The 14,915-nt window shown below is 42.7% G+C and overlaps 1 protein-coding gene across 5 annotated transcripts in view; it reads right to left on the bottom strand.

Annotated features, from left to right (window-relative positions):
* The window catches only part of LOC127789133 (uncharacterized), an 87,339-nt gene that overhangs the window by 51,175 nt on the left and 21,249 nt on the right, over nt 1–14,915 (bottom strand). For 2 of the 5 annotated variants that reach the window (XM_052317929.1, XM_052317926.1), the window contains exons 1-2: nt 2,438–2,557; nt 2,200–2,297 (exon numbers count right to left, since the gene is read on the bottom strand). The exons of 2 other annotated variants lie outside the window; for them this stretch is intronic. Coding sequence is in view for 2 of the 3 variants with exons in the window: in XM_052317926.1 (XP_052173886.1) it covers nt 2,200–2,253 (54 nt within the window). In the remaining variant the exon portion in view is untranslated. Of the gene's footprint in view, nt 1–2,199; nt 2,298–2,396; nt 2,558–14,915 lie in introns of those variants that run through there. One more of the 5 variants, XM_052317927.1, reaches the window with a different exon arrangement.

Raw genomic sequence — 14,915 nt, 5'->3', positions numbered from 1 at the left:
AATTCACCAAAAACAATGTCCGCCTTCTCAGCAAAACCAATAGCCTGCTCATCCTTACATTTTTCGACAAAGTTGTGTTTTAGGTCATGGTATAGTTATGAGTATAAGAATGAGGTATGTCCTTTCTTATTTTTGTGATTGAGAGGGGTAAGCTTAGTTTGCATGCTACTTGAAAAACTACAATGTATTGTAAGTAAAAAGAAACTATAAATAAATGCTTCATAATCCATTATGTTCACAATTAAGAACTAAGTAATAGTGTAATACTTTACATTCCCAAAATTTGATCACAAAAGAGAAAATGCAACAACTGCAACACCAACTTAAACTTCTAGTTCAAAGCCAGCTTTGGTTGAAAAAGTCAATTAGATAGCACCAACGAGGAAGATGATAACTATAACTCCAAAGATGAAGAAGACTTTCTTAATCTAGATAAATCATTGAAAATGAATTAAAAGAACCTCTTTTATTATCTTTTAGCAGTGTTCGAAAATGCGGCCTAAGCGACCGCCTAGGCGTTAGGCAGCCACTGGCCACCGCAATTAAGGGCAGCTCGACACCCCTACGTGTCCGGCCCGATTAATCAGGCCACAGCAGTGCCTAGCCGCCTAGTTCACACGCGGCCTGGGCTGCTTAGGTTGTGCGCAGCCTGGGCCGACCTATTTCCCCTTTCCCTTTCTCTCTTTGGTCATTGGTCGCGGGTCGTTTCTCTGTCTTTGTCTCGCCACCACCGTCGATCTCGTCTCTTGGTCGTTCACCGCCGCCATCGATCTTGTCTATTGGTCGTTCTCTCTCATCACCGCTAATCTCATCTCTTGGTCGTTCTCTCTCATCGTCGTCAATCTCATATGTTGGTCGTCCTCTCTCGTCGCCGATCTCGTCTTCCTCCGATATGTATCCATCTTTCTCCGCCTCCGATAAAAAAGTAAAAAACATTGCTCCTTGCTGCTGTAGCAACTAGCAATGTTCCCTAGCGAGCAGCCTTTTTCCTAGGCGTTGCCAAGGCGCCCTAGGCACTAGGCCCCAGCTTAGCACCCAATTAGCGCTTAGCGCATTTTAGAACATTGTCTTTTAGCACAAATTTTTGTCTTGATAGCATTATCTAGTAATTAATGTAGCTATTATATTATCTCTTTATTTTTTTTTAATTTTGCACTTGTTTCAATTGAGCATGCATGGTGTTGTAGCAAGTGAGCTTAAGCACAAATAAAGTGCAAAGTGCAGTTCTAGTGCTTTTTTTCTTTTTTCCTTGCCTCCATTCCTCCCTCATTCTCGCTCTAGATATTTTTTATTGAGTTGAGATGGCATAAAAGCCTCAAAGACAACACAACGATACCAATCACTATGACATCTCTCTCTACCATTCTCTTTAATTTGGATCTCCAATCTAGGCGAATTGGGGCACATTCTATGGTGTTCCAAGATGCCAAAGCACCACTTTCTGGCGCATAGGAACTGGAATGCAGTTTGCCCTCGGGGGGAGCTTGTAACTATTATCTCTTTATTTTTTCTAATATTTGCACTTTTTTTCCGATTGAGCACATGCTTGCCCTCGGGGGCCTTTGCACTTGAGTGCACTTAACACCTTTAAAAACACTGGAATAAGGGTCTTTAAAAATTCACACATGCTAAAGGGACAATGAAATAGTATGTTATATTGAATATGTCCATCTTGGGAACCAAAATAAAAGGATTTTGACCAACTATTTAGTTTGTTGAATGAAATTATTAGCATCAAAAAGTGCAAGAGATTGAAGCACTAAAAGGAGGTACAACCTTTACCTGCCAACAAGCACTTCAGATTGGTTCCTTCTTTTAAAATGTTAAAACCGAAAATAAGTTAGTTCAGCAATGGATCTTCAATCTGTGGACCTTGCGAAAATATAATTTTTATCATTCTTGCAAACAAGTGTTACCACATTAGTTTAAGCATATCAATGTCCAATAGTTACTTCCAGTAAGTAAACTGGGTGTCCAAATCCAACATGCACCCATCCTTACCAGAAGAATGGAGACTGATTCCACGTTTTAAACCTTGGAGGCCGTCTTAAAAAGCAATATAAATTAAATCTAAGTGAAGTTTTGATTCCACAACACTTCTCATACCAAGTCCTAAAAACGGAAATAGCACACCGAGAAAAGGAAGAGCAAGCAGCGCGGAAAGATAAATCAGAAAGGGAGAGGGGAAATGAAACGAACCGTCAAGTGCATGTTGCGAAACCAGCTGGAAATTTTCCCCCTCAAAACACACATCTTCCTCTTCTACAAACTTTTCTTCCTAATTCAGCCGTAACCAGCTGGAGAGAAAAAAAAAAAAACCCCAATTCAGACACAGCAATCTCAAGCTTCAATAAATCTTCCCCTATACACACACACACACATATATATATATATACCACACTGATATAGACGAAGAAGCAAGAGAAACAGTATGTACGCAGATATGCGAAAACTACAGATTGATGAGTTGAGATTCTTCAGAGCTACGAAAGAGTAGCAGTAGAAGGTCGGATCGTTCTCACTACAGAGAAAACAGTTTGCCGAAACCTTAATATTATATATATGACAGACACTCTATATCTAGTCGTAACTAAGTCAGCCTTTCTTTCACCGTTTCAATATTTTTATATTTTTCAATTAAAATTTGTGTTTGAAATATTATGTAATAAGTCTGAATTTTATTACCTAAAGCTTTTCCTTTTTTATAAAACTGAAAATAAATTATATTAAATTCCAAAATATATGATAATTAATGATAAAATATACTCAGCAAAGGAAATAATTGAATTTTTTTTGGTTATGATTTTTTTTTTTTAGCTTTCCTCCAATTTTTTTTATTAAAAATATTTTTATTTTATTTATTCACCTTACGGCAGCATACATCGATTTTTTTCTATTTACATCACATAATCATCTTAACCCGGTACATCTCATTTTAGATAAATGCCAATCATACCTGAAAATAATTAGTTTTATTATTTCATATTTAGTCATATTCTAACTGTAATATCTTAATTATTATAAAATTCATATTCTACACATATTTATAATTTATTATCAAACATTTCAATCAACTTAACACAAATTCTATCGTAATTTTTAATTTATGTTCAATATATAATAACTTAAGATATGAATAAAGACAAACATATATATATATATATATGTATGTATGCGTGCGCGGTCAATGTAATATAAAATTTAAAAAAAAAAAACAATTCTCAGACATAAGTACAAACATAAACACATCTTAAACTCTTTCTACGCATGCATTTTCCACGTGTAAAAGAACCCAACATTGATGAGTTAGACTAGGGATATCATTCGGAAAAATCGATAAAGCTAAAGCATATACATCACAGTGCAAGTCATCCTTGCCACTTAACTAAATAGCAATGAAAATCACTATGTGAAGGAATGACAATCTCTTCATCCAAATTTGTTTCAATCTTTATCGATGGAAAATCCTTTGTCGAAAATGGAAGAGAAGTATGGGAAACAGGAGAATCTATGGAAAGACCCTAATGCAAAATAAAAAGATCAAAGGTGCTTCAAACAAGGTGTCAAATCTTCCACATTAAAGACATAAATGATACTCATATAATTAGACAGATCTAATAAATATGCATTAAAACAAACTTTTGAATAATAGGGAATGAGTCAATGGCATAAGGATGTAATTTCTTAAAAGAATGTTAGGATAATGCTTTGGACGGATTCAAACATTACCTAGTCACCTACATTAAAATCTTTATCCCTACGATGTACATCATTAGCAAGCTTATAATCAACATTGCTTATTCCAAGTTTACGCATAACCTCAACATACAAATCTAAAATATGTTAACCAAAATATTTAATTGGCTAAAAAATATGAGCATTAGGTGGAATTGTCATAAGGTCAATGAGACCATAGGGCTTATAACCATATACACACTCAAAGATGGGGGTGTGCAAAAAATCAGATAAATTGATTTAACCGAATCGAATCTACTAGTTCGATCGGTTCGGTTCGGTTTCGGTTATTTATTTTAAAAAAAAAAATCGATTTTTTAGTTCGGTTCGATTATTTTGATAAAAATAGTCCAAAACCGAACTAAACCGTGGAATAAACCAAACCCCCCATCCCCGCGGGGACCGAACCGTGACCCCCCCCCCACCCCCATGCGGGTGCAACACCCCATGTCTCACTGCCATTTCATTTTCTCTTCGTCACTCTCTCTCTTCCTCTCCATCTCCCTCGCCATTTCATTTCATTTTCATCCTAGATCTGGCCGCTGGAGAAGACATCGTCGTCACCGATGGAGAAGACAAAGATGAAGATGAAGGCTCTTGCTCTTCGAGGATTCGTACTTCGTAGATCAGAGAAAAGAGAAGACCCAGAAGGCAGAAGGACCGAACCGATCCTTGGTCCTTCCGTTTGCTCGCCCTCATCGTCTCCGACTCTCCCGCACAGCGGCACCATCGCCCCCTCCGATGCCGTCGTCAACGCCGATGCGATGCTTCTTCTCTACCTCTGACGCTGACTTGGACCTCTAACACAGTCACACAGCAACGCCGACTTCAACGCCTACGACGAGTGCATCTTTCTCTCATCCGATTTCCACCACTGTGCTCACCCTTTTGTAAGTTTTTGGCAACTTCTATTTTTCCATAAACTTGTTTGAGTTTGTTAACTATGGAATTAATTTTTATATCTACAAAAAATCAATCGTCCGATCAAAGTCATTTTTTGATATGTGAATCACCATGGTTGGGGGAATCCAATGATCGGTTCCGATCATTGGAATCACCGGCCGACCAGGTGGCTGGCGGTAACAGATGTTCGGTCTCTTTAGTATTCTAGGTTGGTTCGGTTATCATGATTTAGGTTTCGGTTAGTTTGGTTAGTGGGGTTAGTCGGTTCGGTTCGGTTCGGTTATTATATGCTGGTCAGTTCGGTTCGGTTCGTAATTTTTGGGCGGTTCGATTCGGTTATAACCGAATGCACACCCCTACTCAAAGAGACTAACACCAGTAGATCTATGGATAATATGATTACAAGTAAACTCAATGGTTGGAAGCACAAAATCCTAAACTCCTAATTTTTCTTTTATAATGCGCCTAAGAAAATCACCCAAACTACTGTTAATAACTTTTGTTTGACTGCTAGTATATGTTGAAATGCAAAAGAAAACAAAAGTTCAATACCACAAATCTTGCAAAGGGTTTTCTAGAAATTACTCATGACCTTAACATACATGTTTGACACAATTAAACTAGGTAAACCATGCAACTTGACAACCTCCCTAATGAACAACTTAGCAATATTTGAAGCATCAACACAATTGCTATGTGGAATAAAATGTGTCATTTTAGAGAACCTATTAACAATAACAAAGATAGAATTGTGATCTCTAAACAAAGATAGAATTATGGCCTTTTAACCCTAAACAAAGATAGAATTATGGCCCCTAAATATTCTAAGAAAACTTAAGACAAAACCCATACTTAAATCTTTCCAAGGTTGGTGTGGCAAAGGAAGAGTACTGTAAAGTTTGACATTCTTCCTCTTATAGCCTTACCGACTTGATAAGTGTGACATTGGGAAACTATCTTAACTACATCACATTATAAGGAAGGCTAACAAAACTTATTAGCAAGTAAGACAATGGTCTTATCCCTCCCTAACTGACCAACTAATCCCCTAGAATGTTACTCCCACACAATGAAATCCCTAAATGATGCATAGGGAATGCATAACCTAGTATCCCTAAACAAGTAGCCTTCTTGGACAACAAAATCAACTAACTCATGGCAGTTACCCTAATTAACTTCCTCATAAATGATGCAAAAAAGTTAAGATAATAGGCATGCTCATCTTTCAATTTATCAAAACATATTACCTTTGTGTTCATAACGTTAAAAGTAGCTATGATCCTAGTAAGGCCATCTTCCACCTAATTCTCAACACCAAAATAATGCTTGAGAACCAAAGTATACGCATTTAAGAACTCTATCCACTTAGCATACTTGGCACTCAACCAAGTTTGGGAATTCAAATATCATAAAGTTGGTCAAATTGTAAAACAAACTCCTAAAAAGAAAATAATATCTCCATTGGTAAAAATTTTGAAAGAACAATTTATATGACCACATGGTAAAGCTCACATGTAGCACAAGTTTTAGAGTCACATGATTAAGGGTTTTCTTGTTTCCATGCAATTTTAGAAATTTTCCCTAATTATATAAGTTATAATCAAGTTCCAATGGAAAAAATTTAACCAACATTAAAAGGAAGCACCTAAGAGCTTATCTTGTGACTTAGGCTATGATTAGAGTGGTGAATTAGTGGTTGGGTTTAATTAGTTTGTAAGGAGTTGGATTTAGGTTCTAAAGAATTGGGTTGAAGGCAAGAAAATTGGTCTTAAATGGTATGAAATTTGAGCTTGGGGTAATTAAATAAACTTTGGGTGGTTGGAATGGGTAATCGGGATGATGGGTTTTAAATTAGTTGGGTAAAAAATGTAATTGGGTTAAAATTGGGTCCCAATTAAAGCATGTAGGTATGATATTAATTGTGTTGGTTTGTTGTGTTTTGTTGAACTAGAGAGTGTAATCATGTTGTGAAGAGAAACATGCACAAAGGAACAATAAACTGAGAATTGAAGCAAATACAAAACTAATGAGGGGAATACCCTCGAGTCCATAATTACTCCAATACCCCGGACATGCAACCATTGACAGCAGTGCCACGTGTCCGCTAAATAAGTACTTCACTGACGTTATCTTGCTTGGGTCTAGGGGGGACACGTGGCAGATATGTATCACCACGCCAGTTGGCCTGTTGCTCGGCAAGGATTCTCCGAGTTCTTCGGGATCAACCATCCCATCGAGGATCATGGAGAAAGGAGCTATCCCGAACTCTACGAGGGCGATTACAATTATGGAATCCTTATCAATAAGATTCCGAAAAGAGCGAGATAGAGATCGCAAGGATCTCTCCAAGATCCTTATCTCAGCGTGAGAATAAAAAAAAAGGAGCGAGAGGAGGTAAGGGATCGAACTTTTTGATTCTGAAGCATCGGGAATAATTTTGAAATTCTTGATCTAGTAATCTGACTTGATCATCGGAGGTGAACCGGGGGAACGAGTCCCCGCCTCCATTGCAGGTGTTCTGGCAGATGCGGAAGAGGGGGATCGACCACCGCATCATCAATTGGCGCCCACTGTGGGGCCGAGGCATTTTCTTTTCTGTTTCTCTAGCACAACTTCTTGTGACGATTCTAGCAATTTTCTTTGTTTCAATGGCGACGAGGAGGCAGCAGTCTCGAGCTGTTGGGGGTAACCCTGCCCCAGAGCCGAGCCAGCAAAACCCTCCAAGGAGTCCGCCGGGGAGAGACCGTAATCTAGAAGGTCCTCCTTCCCAGCGGGATCAGATCACGCTCTTGAAAAATCAGGTTCAGTGATTGACGGAGTTATTCACTGGCTTCTTGGATTGCCAGCACTAGCAAGCCCAACATTCTCTGGCGGAGGACAGGTAAGAACCTCTGAGGGAGGAGGAGACCTACCCGCGGGAGGTGGATCCTCGGAGGCCTGGATAAGATGACGGACGCGGCGAGGCAGCCGAATCTTCTGACATGTCGTATGCGCAGCAGCGACAGAGAGGAGATTGCATCATTTAGAAGAGAAGATTGCAGCCCTGAAGCCGAAGTTAGGTGAGACTCAGGGGACAATGGTGAATCAGCCCTTAAGTTCAGAGATCATGGTTGCCATACCGTCGGAGCGTCTTTGCATTCTGAGCATTAAGCCCTATACGTGGACCACCGACCCGATAGATCACCTCGATCTGTTTACCTCTCATATGATGGTGCAGGATGCCTCTGACGCAATGTGGTGTACAGTCTTCTTGGAACCTTGGAAGGGCACGCGCGTGCCTGGAATTCTAACTTGGCCCACCACTCCATAGCAAGTTTTATGCAACTTCGGGGTAGTTTTCTGGCCCACTTTGCACCTCTTCGGAGGCATCGAAGGTTCACCATGGCTCTCGTTAGTTTGAAGCAGAACCAGGGAGAACTTTTGAAAGACTTCGTTTCGCGTTGAAATATGGAAGCTTTGAGCATTGAGAACTTTGATCACAGTGTGGCTATGGTGGCATTCCAGAATGCCCTAAGGGCCGACCCTTTTGCCCAGTCGCTAGCCAAAATGCCCCCGATCACATTCACGAACATCTTAGGCTGTGCTATGAAGTACATAAATGCCGAAGAGGTTATGCAAACGAAGAGGGCAGAGCACGCAGAGAAGAAGGAGAAAAAGAAGCACCCCGAAGAGAGGAAGAACGAGGATCGGAAGGAAAAGCATCATCCTCGGTGGGACTCGAGTGGTTTTACCCCTTTGAATGCCCTGAGAGCGGAGATCATTGCCACTATTGAGGGCAAAGACTATCTGAATAAACCTCGGCCGATAAAAGCACCGTTTGATAAAAAGAACCGGAATAAATACTGTCGCTTCCATCGGGATCATGGCCACGATACGGAGGAATGTCACTAATTAAAAGAAGAGATCCAAGAGCTAATCAACCGAGGTTTCCTAAGGAATTATGTAGCCATGGAAGTTGATTCCTGAAGGAGGAAAGACCGATGGTCGCGGTCACGGAGTCCCCCTAAGAGGGATCAGGCAAATGAACGAGATCATACTCGGCATTCACCTCGGAGAGAGAGATTGCAGCGGGTGGAGGGTGATCATCCCCAGCCTCCAGTATTCCATACGCTTGTCGCTGGGGAAGTCCCAATAGTGAAGGGTGAAAAAGGTGCTAGTAGTCGAGCCGGGGGACTGAAAAGGTCGAGGTGTGTTGAGACGATCTCTTTTTCAGATAATGACCTCCCCGAGTACCCGAATCAAAATGATCTGCTGGTAATAACAGCCAGGCTCAGAAAGTAGGAGCTTCGGCGGATCCTCGTGGATCCGGGAAGTTCTTCAGAAATTTTGTATTGCTAAGCCTTCCTCGGCATGGGTACCAAATGGAACAGTTGAAGCCAACAAGGGTTCATTTGGTGGGATTTGACGGGGAGGCTGTATATTCGGAAGGGGTCGTTCAACTTCCGCTAATTGTGGGGAAAGCTTCCCGAACCTCCCAAGTCATGCTGGATATCCTGGTAGCAGATGTACCTATGACCTATAACATGATCCTCGAAAGATCGGGCCTCAAAACCCTTCGGGCTATTCCTAGCACATCATATGATGATGAAGTTTCCTATGGTCAACGGGATAGGCGAGGTGCGAGGAGATTTGTGCTCAGCCCGCGAATGTTATATGGCCTCCATAGGCATAGCAAGGGATGCGGGGGAAAAAGAGGTAGCATCACAAGAAGAAGCTCTTGGTCCCCGAAGGGACTCCTGAGAAAAGAAGGGAGAGGATCCCCCTGAAAGAGGTCATTTTTGTGTTGGAAGGGTCGAAGGATCCGAAAACAGTAGAGCCAATCGACAAATTGGAAGAAGTACCTCTAAAGAAAGATTGACCAGATCGTTGTATAAGGATGAGTGCGGAGTTAAAAGACCCATTAAGGGGTCGGATATTGGCACTCCTTCGGTAGTATGTGGACATTTTCGCATGGACTGGTCAAGACATGCCGGGAGTAGATCCAGAAGTTATAACGCACAAATTGGGGATACCATCGGGCTTCTGACCTGTTAAGCGGAAGAAGCGGAGCTTCGATCCTGACAGAGCTCGAGCAATTGAGGCGGAAGTTGCAAAGTTAACGGAGGCACAATATATTCGAGAAGTTGATTATCTGGAATGGTTGGCGAATGTCGTGTTGGTGCCTAAAGGAGAGAGCAAGTGGAGGCTTTGCATTGATTTCACTGATCTTAATAAAGCCTGCCCGAAGAATAGCTACCCCCTTCTGAGAATTGACGCATTGATTGATGGGATTGCTGGTTGTTTGCTCATGAGTTTCCTGGATGCCTTTCAGGGGTATCACCAGATTCCATTACACCTGAAAGATCAGGAGAAGACGACATTCATCACCAATAAGGCAACCTACTGTTACACAGTGATGCTATTTGGTTTGAAGAATGTAGGAGCCACTTACCAGCGCCTGGTGAATAAGCTTTTTCAGCACTAGCTCGGGCGGAATATGGAGGCTTACGTAGATGACATGTTGGTGAAAAGCCTTGTTGCTGAACATCATCCAAAAGATTTGGAGGAGTGTTTCAAAACCCTTCGTAAGTTTCATGTAAAACTTAATCTTGTCAAATGTGCTTTTGGCGTCTCTGCAGGAAAGTTCTTGGGTTATATAGTGCACCACCAAGGGATTGAGCTAAACCCAGCGAAAGTTAAAGCCATTATGGATATGTCGACTCCAAGGAATGTCAAGGAAGTACAGAGCCTCACGGGAAGAATGACTGCCTTAGGGAGATTCCTTTCTTGTTTGGCAGAAAAGGGCCTTCCCTTCTATAAGGTCCTATCAAAGGCAAAGAATTTTGTATGGGATGCTGAATGTCAGGAAGCTTTTGACAAGATAAAGGAGCATCTAGCCATGCCTCCGATCCTCACTAAGCCATAGCCAGGAGAACCGTTGTATATCTATTTGGCGATAGCCGAGGAAGCTGTGAGTTCGGTGCTGGTTCGAGAAGAAGATAAGAGGCAAAGGCCCGTTTACTATGCCAGTAAGCGATTAACAGGAGCGGAGGTACGGTATCCTCCCATGGAGAAGCTAGCCTTTGCCTTAATAGTCTCGGTAAGGAAGCTTCGGCCTTATTTTCAAGCCTATACGATTATTGTGCTTACTAACCAACCTTTGAGGCAAGTTCTTAGCAAACCAGAACTCTCTGGGAGAATGTTGAAATGGGCAATGGAGCTTACGACTTTTGATATTGAGTACAGGCCTCGGCCGACTATCAAGGCTCAGGCATTAGCAAACTTCATCGTTGAAGGGATAAGGTCCTTAGAAGCTTCGGAAGAGGATCAAAAGCCATGGATATTGGTTATAGATGGGAGCTCAACCTCGGGTGGCGGGGGAGCAGGGTTGATGATCAAAAGTCCCGATGGGCAGGGGCAGACATGGCCTTATGCTTTTCATTTTGAGTTCTGAGCATCCAACAATGAGGCTGAATATGAGGCTCTATTGGCAAGATTGAGGTTAGCTAAACAGTTAGGAGTTCGGCGAGTTGAGGTGAGTTCGGATTCTAAGCTGGTAGTACAGCAAGTAAATAGGGAATAAGAGGCTCGGAAAGGCCACATGGCAAGATACCTAGCTATGGTTAGAGAGTTTATTGCGCATTTCTAGTATGTAAAGGTGAAGTATGTTCCTCAGGTCATGAATACAAAAGCTGATCTATTCTCTTGGATTGCCTCTTCCTCTTTTCCTACAAGCTCCTGAGAAATTCAGATCGAGTTCGTGCCACATAAGAGTATCAAGGAAGTCGTTGATCAACTATGTGTGAAGGACGAGCCTAGCTGGATGAATCCTTTGTTGTTATACTTAAGAGAGGAGAAACTCCCCGAGGATGATTCAGAAGCACAAGAAGTTAGAAGGAAGGCCCGAAGCTTCGTGTTAGTTAATGGGGAGCTTTATAGGAGATCATTCTCGCAACCATTGCTCAAGTGTATTAGGCCTCGCGAAGCAGACTATATCTTGAGGGAAATTCATGAAGGCATATGCGGAAGTCATATCGGAGGTCGAACCCTCAGCCAAAAAGCTCTTCAGTAGGGGTACTATTGGTCAACGATGGTGAAGGACTCAAAGCAGCTAGTCAGGACTTACGACAGGTGCCGGCGAACCTCCAACTTAGTTCATGTGCTGGCAGTCACCCTATCTCATTTGGCTACGCCTTGCCCCTTTGCTCAATGGGGTATCGACATCTTGGGGCCTTTTCCCCTAGCAGTTGGGCAGATTAAGTGTATCATAGCTGCCATTGATTATTTCACAAAGTGGGTCGAAGTCGAACCAATGGCTTCCATCACCGCTCGGCGTGTAAAACAATTTCTGTGGAAGAATGTGGTCTGTCGCTTTAGGATTCCTTGGGTACTAATATCTGATAACGGCACTCAGTTTACTGACCGATCTGTCCAAGAATGGTGCCAGGAGTTGGGAATAAGGTAGTAGTTCACTTCGGTAGCTCATCCACAAGCCAACGGACAAATTGAACTCGCCAGCAGAACTTTGCTACATGGTTTAAAAGCACGAGTGGATAAGGTAGACAACAGGTGGGTGGAAGAATTGTCGAAGATTCTATGGTCTTACCGAACCACGGTGAAGGTATCCACAGGCAAGACTCCTTTCAGCCTAGGTTATGGTTCGGAAGCATTAATCCTAGTTGAGATAGGAGTACCTACACTAAGGGTGGAGCTCTTTAGCCCAGAATCCAATGAGCAGAATCTAAGGGATAACTTAAACCTCTTTGATGAACTTCATGATCAAGTAAAGATTCGGCAGGCTGCCTATAATCGACGTATAGAAAGATACTACAATCAAAGAGTAAGAGCACAGAATTTTCTTCCTGGAGATTGGGTATTACGACAAGGAGATATTCGGGGGGCCTGAGAAGCGAATAAGCTAACGTCGAATTGGGAAGGTCCTTTTAAGGTAATGGAAGCTTTCAGCCCTGGTGCTTACAAACTCTAGGACCCCGAGGGTATACTAGTTAAAAATGCTTGGAATGTGTAGAATTTAAGAAAATTCTATTAGTAATGTTTTCTTTATGATGATTTTCATATGTTACTCCACAAGAAACCTATTTTTCTCTCCTAGCAAGTAAAGGCTTTTCGTCTCAAAAGACTCAGGGGAACACCCCTGACCAAAGATAGTCCTCAGGGGGCCTAAACCCTTGACAAAAACAAAAGGATCAGATGTGATCCTCGGGGGGTCCGAATCCTCGACGAAAACAAAAGGATTAGATGTGATCCTCAAAGGGCCCAAACCCTCGGCGAAAACAAGGGGATCAGACGTGATCCTTCGAGAGCCCGAACCCTCAACAAAGACAACTTTGACAAAAACAAAAGGATCAGACTTGATCCCCAAGGGATGTTTTTTTTTTTTTAGACCTCGATAAAGAGTAAAGGAAATCAACTAAGTAAGGTAACATTTAAAGAAAATTTTCAAAAGTCAGGCGAAAGAAGGCTAAAATTTTATTATAACAACAGGTTTGAATACAAAGATATCTACTCTAAGGAAGATAAAGCGACGGTAACATTGAAGGGGATGGAGTCCACGTCCAGATTCGGGAAGCGCTCATTCGTAAGATTCTTCATATGCTCAAACCCATCTCGAATGACTCATTCCAATTCTACAGCATAAGCCTCAGAGCCTCAGAAATCTTCGCGACCATTTTGAAAAGCCATGCGGGCATCCTTAAGGGCGGATTAAAGCTGGGCATGAGCCGTGCGAAGATCTTCATTGCACCGAGAATAGGACTCCAACACCTCGACCTGCCTCTTCTTGGCTTCCTTCAACTCTAAGATGAGTTTCTTGATAGTCTCTTGGAGCAGGTCGTCCGCGCCCTTCGTAGCGTTTAGTTCCTCTCCGAGCCTGGAGTTAGCTTGTTGAGCTTCTAACATATTTCTCTGAGCCAACTCCAGATCCTCGCGGGCTTGAGCTTCGGCTTCGTTGGTAAGTTTTGCTTCTTCTTGCGCTAGCTCGACTGACTTGGTGAGAATATGCACGCTATGCTCAAGATTTGCCAGTTTCAAAGAAAGAGACTCAAGCCCTCGAAGCTTCTCGACTTCGGACTCCAGAGAAGCGATACGGGCGAGAAGGTTGGATTCTCGCCGAGAGACTGAATCTTGGAAGCCCTTAAGGTTCTAAGGAACAGAAGCAGAGTGAGGATCGAGGCTTATTGGCATAAAAAAGAATTCAAAGGGAAAAGACAGTATGATCATACCCTTAGAATCTCGACGTAGTAGTCAAGCTCGCCCGCTGTTGGTGGAATGCTGGAAAGGGCCAAGGTCTTAGCAGGGACCTCGGGGGCCAGAGTTGTGGGGATTGTAGAGGCAGAAGGGGTAGTATCCACCCTTCGACCCTTCGTTCGTCTTGCTAATATTTCCTTCGCAGACATTGCGAAAGCCTCCTCCAAAGAAGCCTCCTCGACCATTCCTGGACGCTTCTCTGGTGCCAGAGATGTTAATATCCGCTTAAAGACAGAAGGGATAGGAATACTAGGAGGCGTTATAATGGGCTCTGTACCTGCTAGAGAGGTAGGTCTCCCTGTACCTCCATGCAAGCTACTTCTTGCGCCTGGGCGATGGTCTCCGTATCGCCTTCGGAGGGGTCTGGCGTAGGGGCATAAGCTGTTATTGCTAGTGGTTGCGAAGAGAGGAGGTCCTTGCTCTTAGAGGTTGGGGAACCCGGGGAAGGGCCCTTCAAGCTCGCCTTAGCGCTACTCTTCGGAGCCTTTTGGAAGCTCTGGGGGTCTCCCTCTACCACTTTTCTTAATTACGAAGAGGCTGAGGACTTTTTACCCTTAGTACCCTTCGGAGCCTACTCAGGTGGGGCGGAGAGCCCTTGGCCTGGAGAAGGTTTGGGAGCCTTCTCAGATGTTTTCTTACGTCCGGAGTGGCCAGAAGGACCCTTGTTCCTCGGGAAGTCTAAGACCATCCCTTTCGCGACAAGAGAATAAGTTATCTCCCAAAGATTTTCAACTGCGAGAGGGAGATGAAGGAAATTAAATATCATATGAAAGGGAGAAAGCGAGGAGAAGAGGGGGGTGGTTAATGCTTACAGGTTTCACCATCTAGGCCCGCCTCGGTAAGGGTCGGGTTAGAAAGCCATCCATATTCCCAATTCCAGCTGATCTTTATGAGCCGGTCGGCTGGTTCTTTAATGTCCTCGAGGTTTGGATGTTTGTGCTTAGTGTCTAAAGTCCACCCATTGCACGCAGACCAAATCTCTTGAGGGGAGCCAGACGATCTAGGATGGATGAAGACGAAGGGCTCTTTCC

This window comes from Diospyros lotus, chromosome 13 (assembly GCF_014633365.1).
Source record: "Diospyros lotus cultivar Yz01 chromosome 13, ASM1463336v1, whole genome shotgun sequence".
NCBI lineage: Eukaryota > Viridiplantae > Streptophyta > Magnoliopsida > Ericales > Ebenaceae > Diospyros > Diospyros lotus.
The sequence above is the reverse complement of the archived record's forward strand: the minus strand, read 5'-3'. Positions and strand labels throughout refer to the sequence as shown.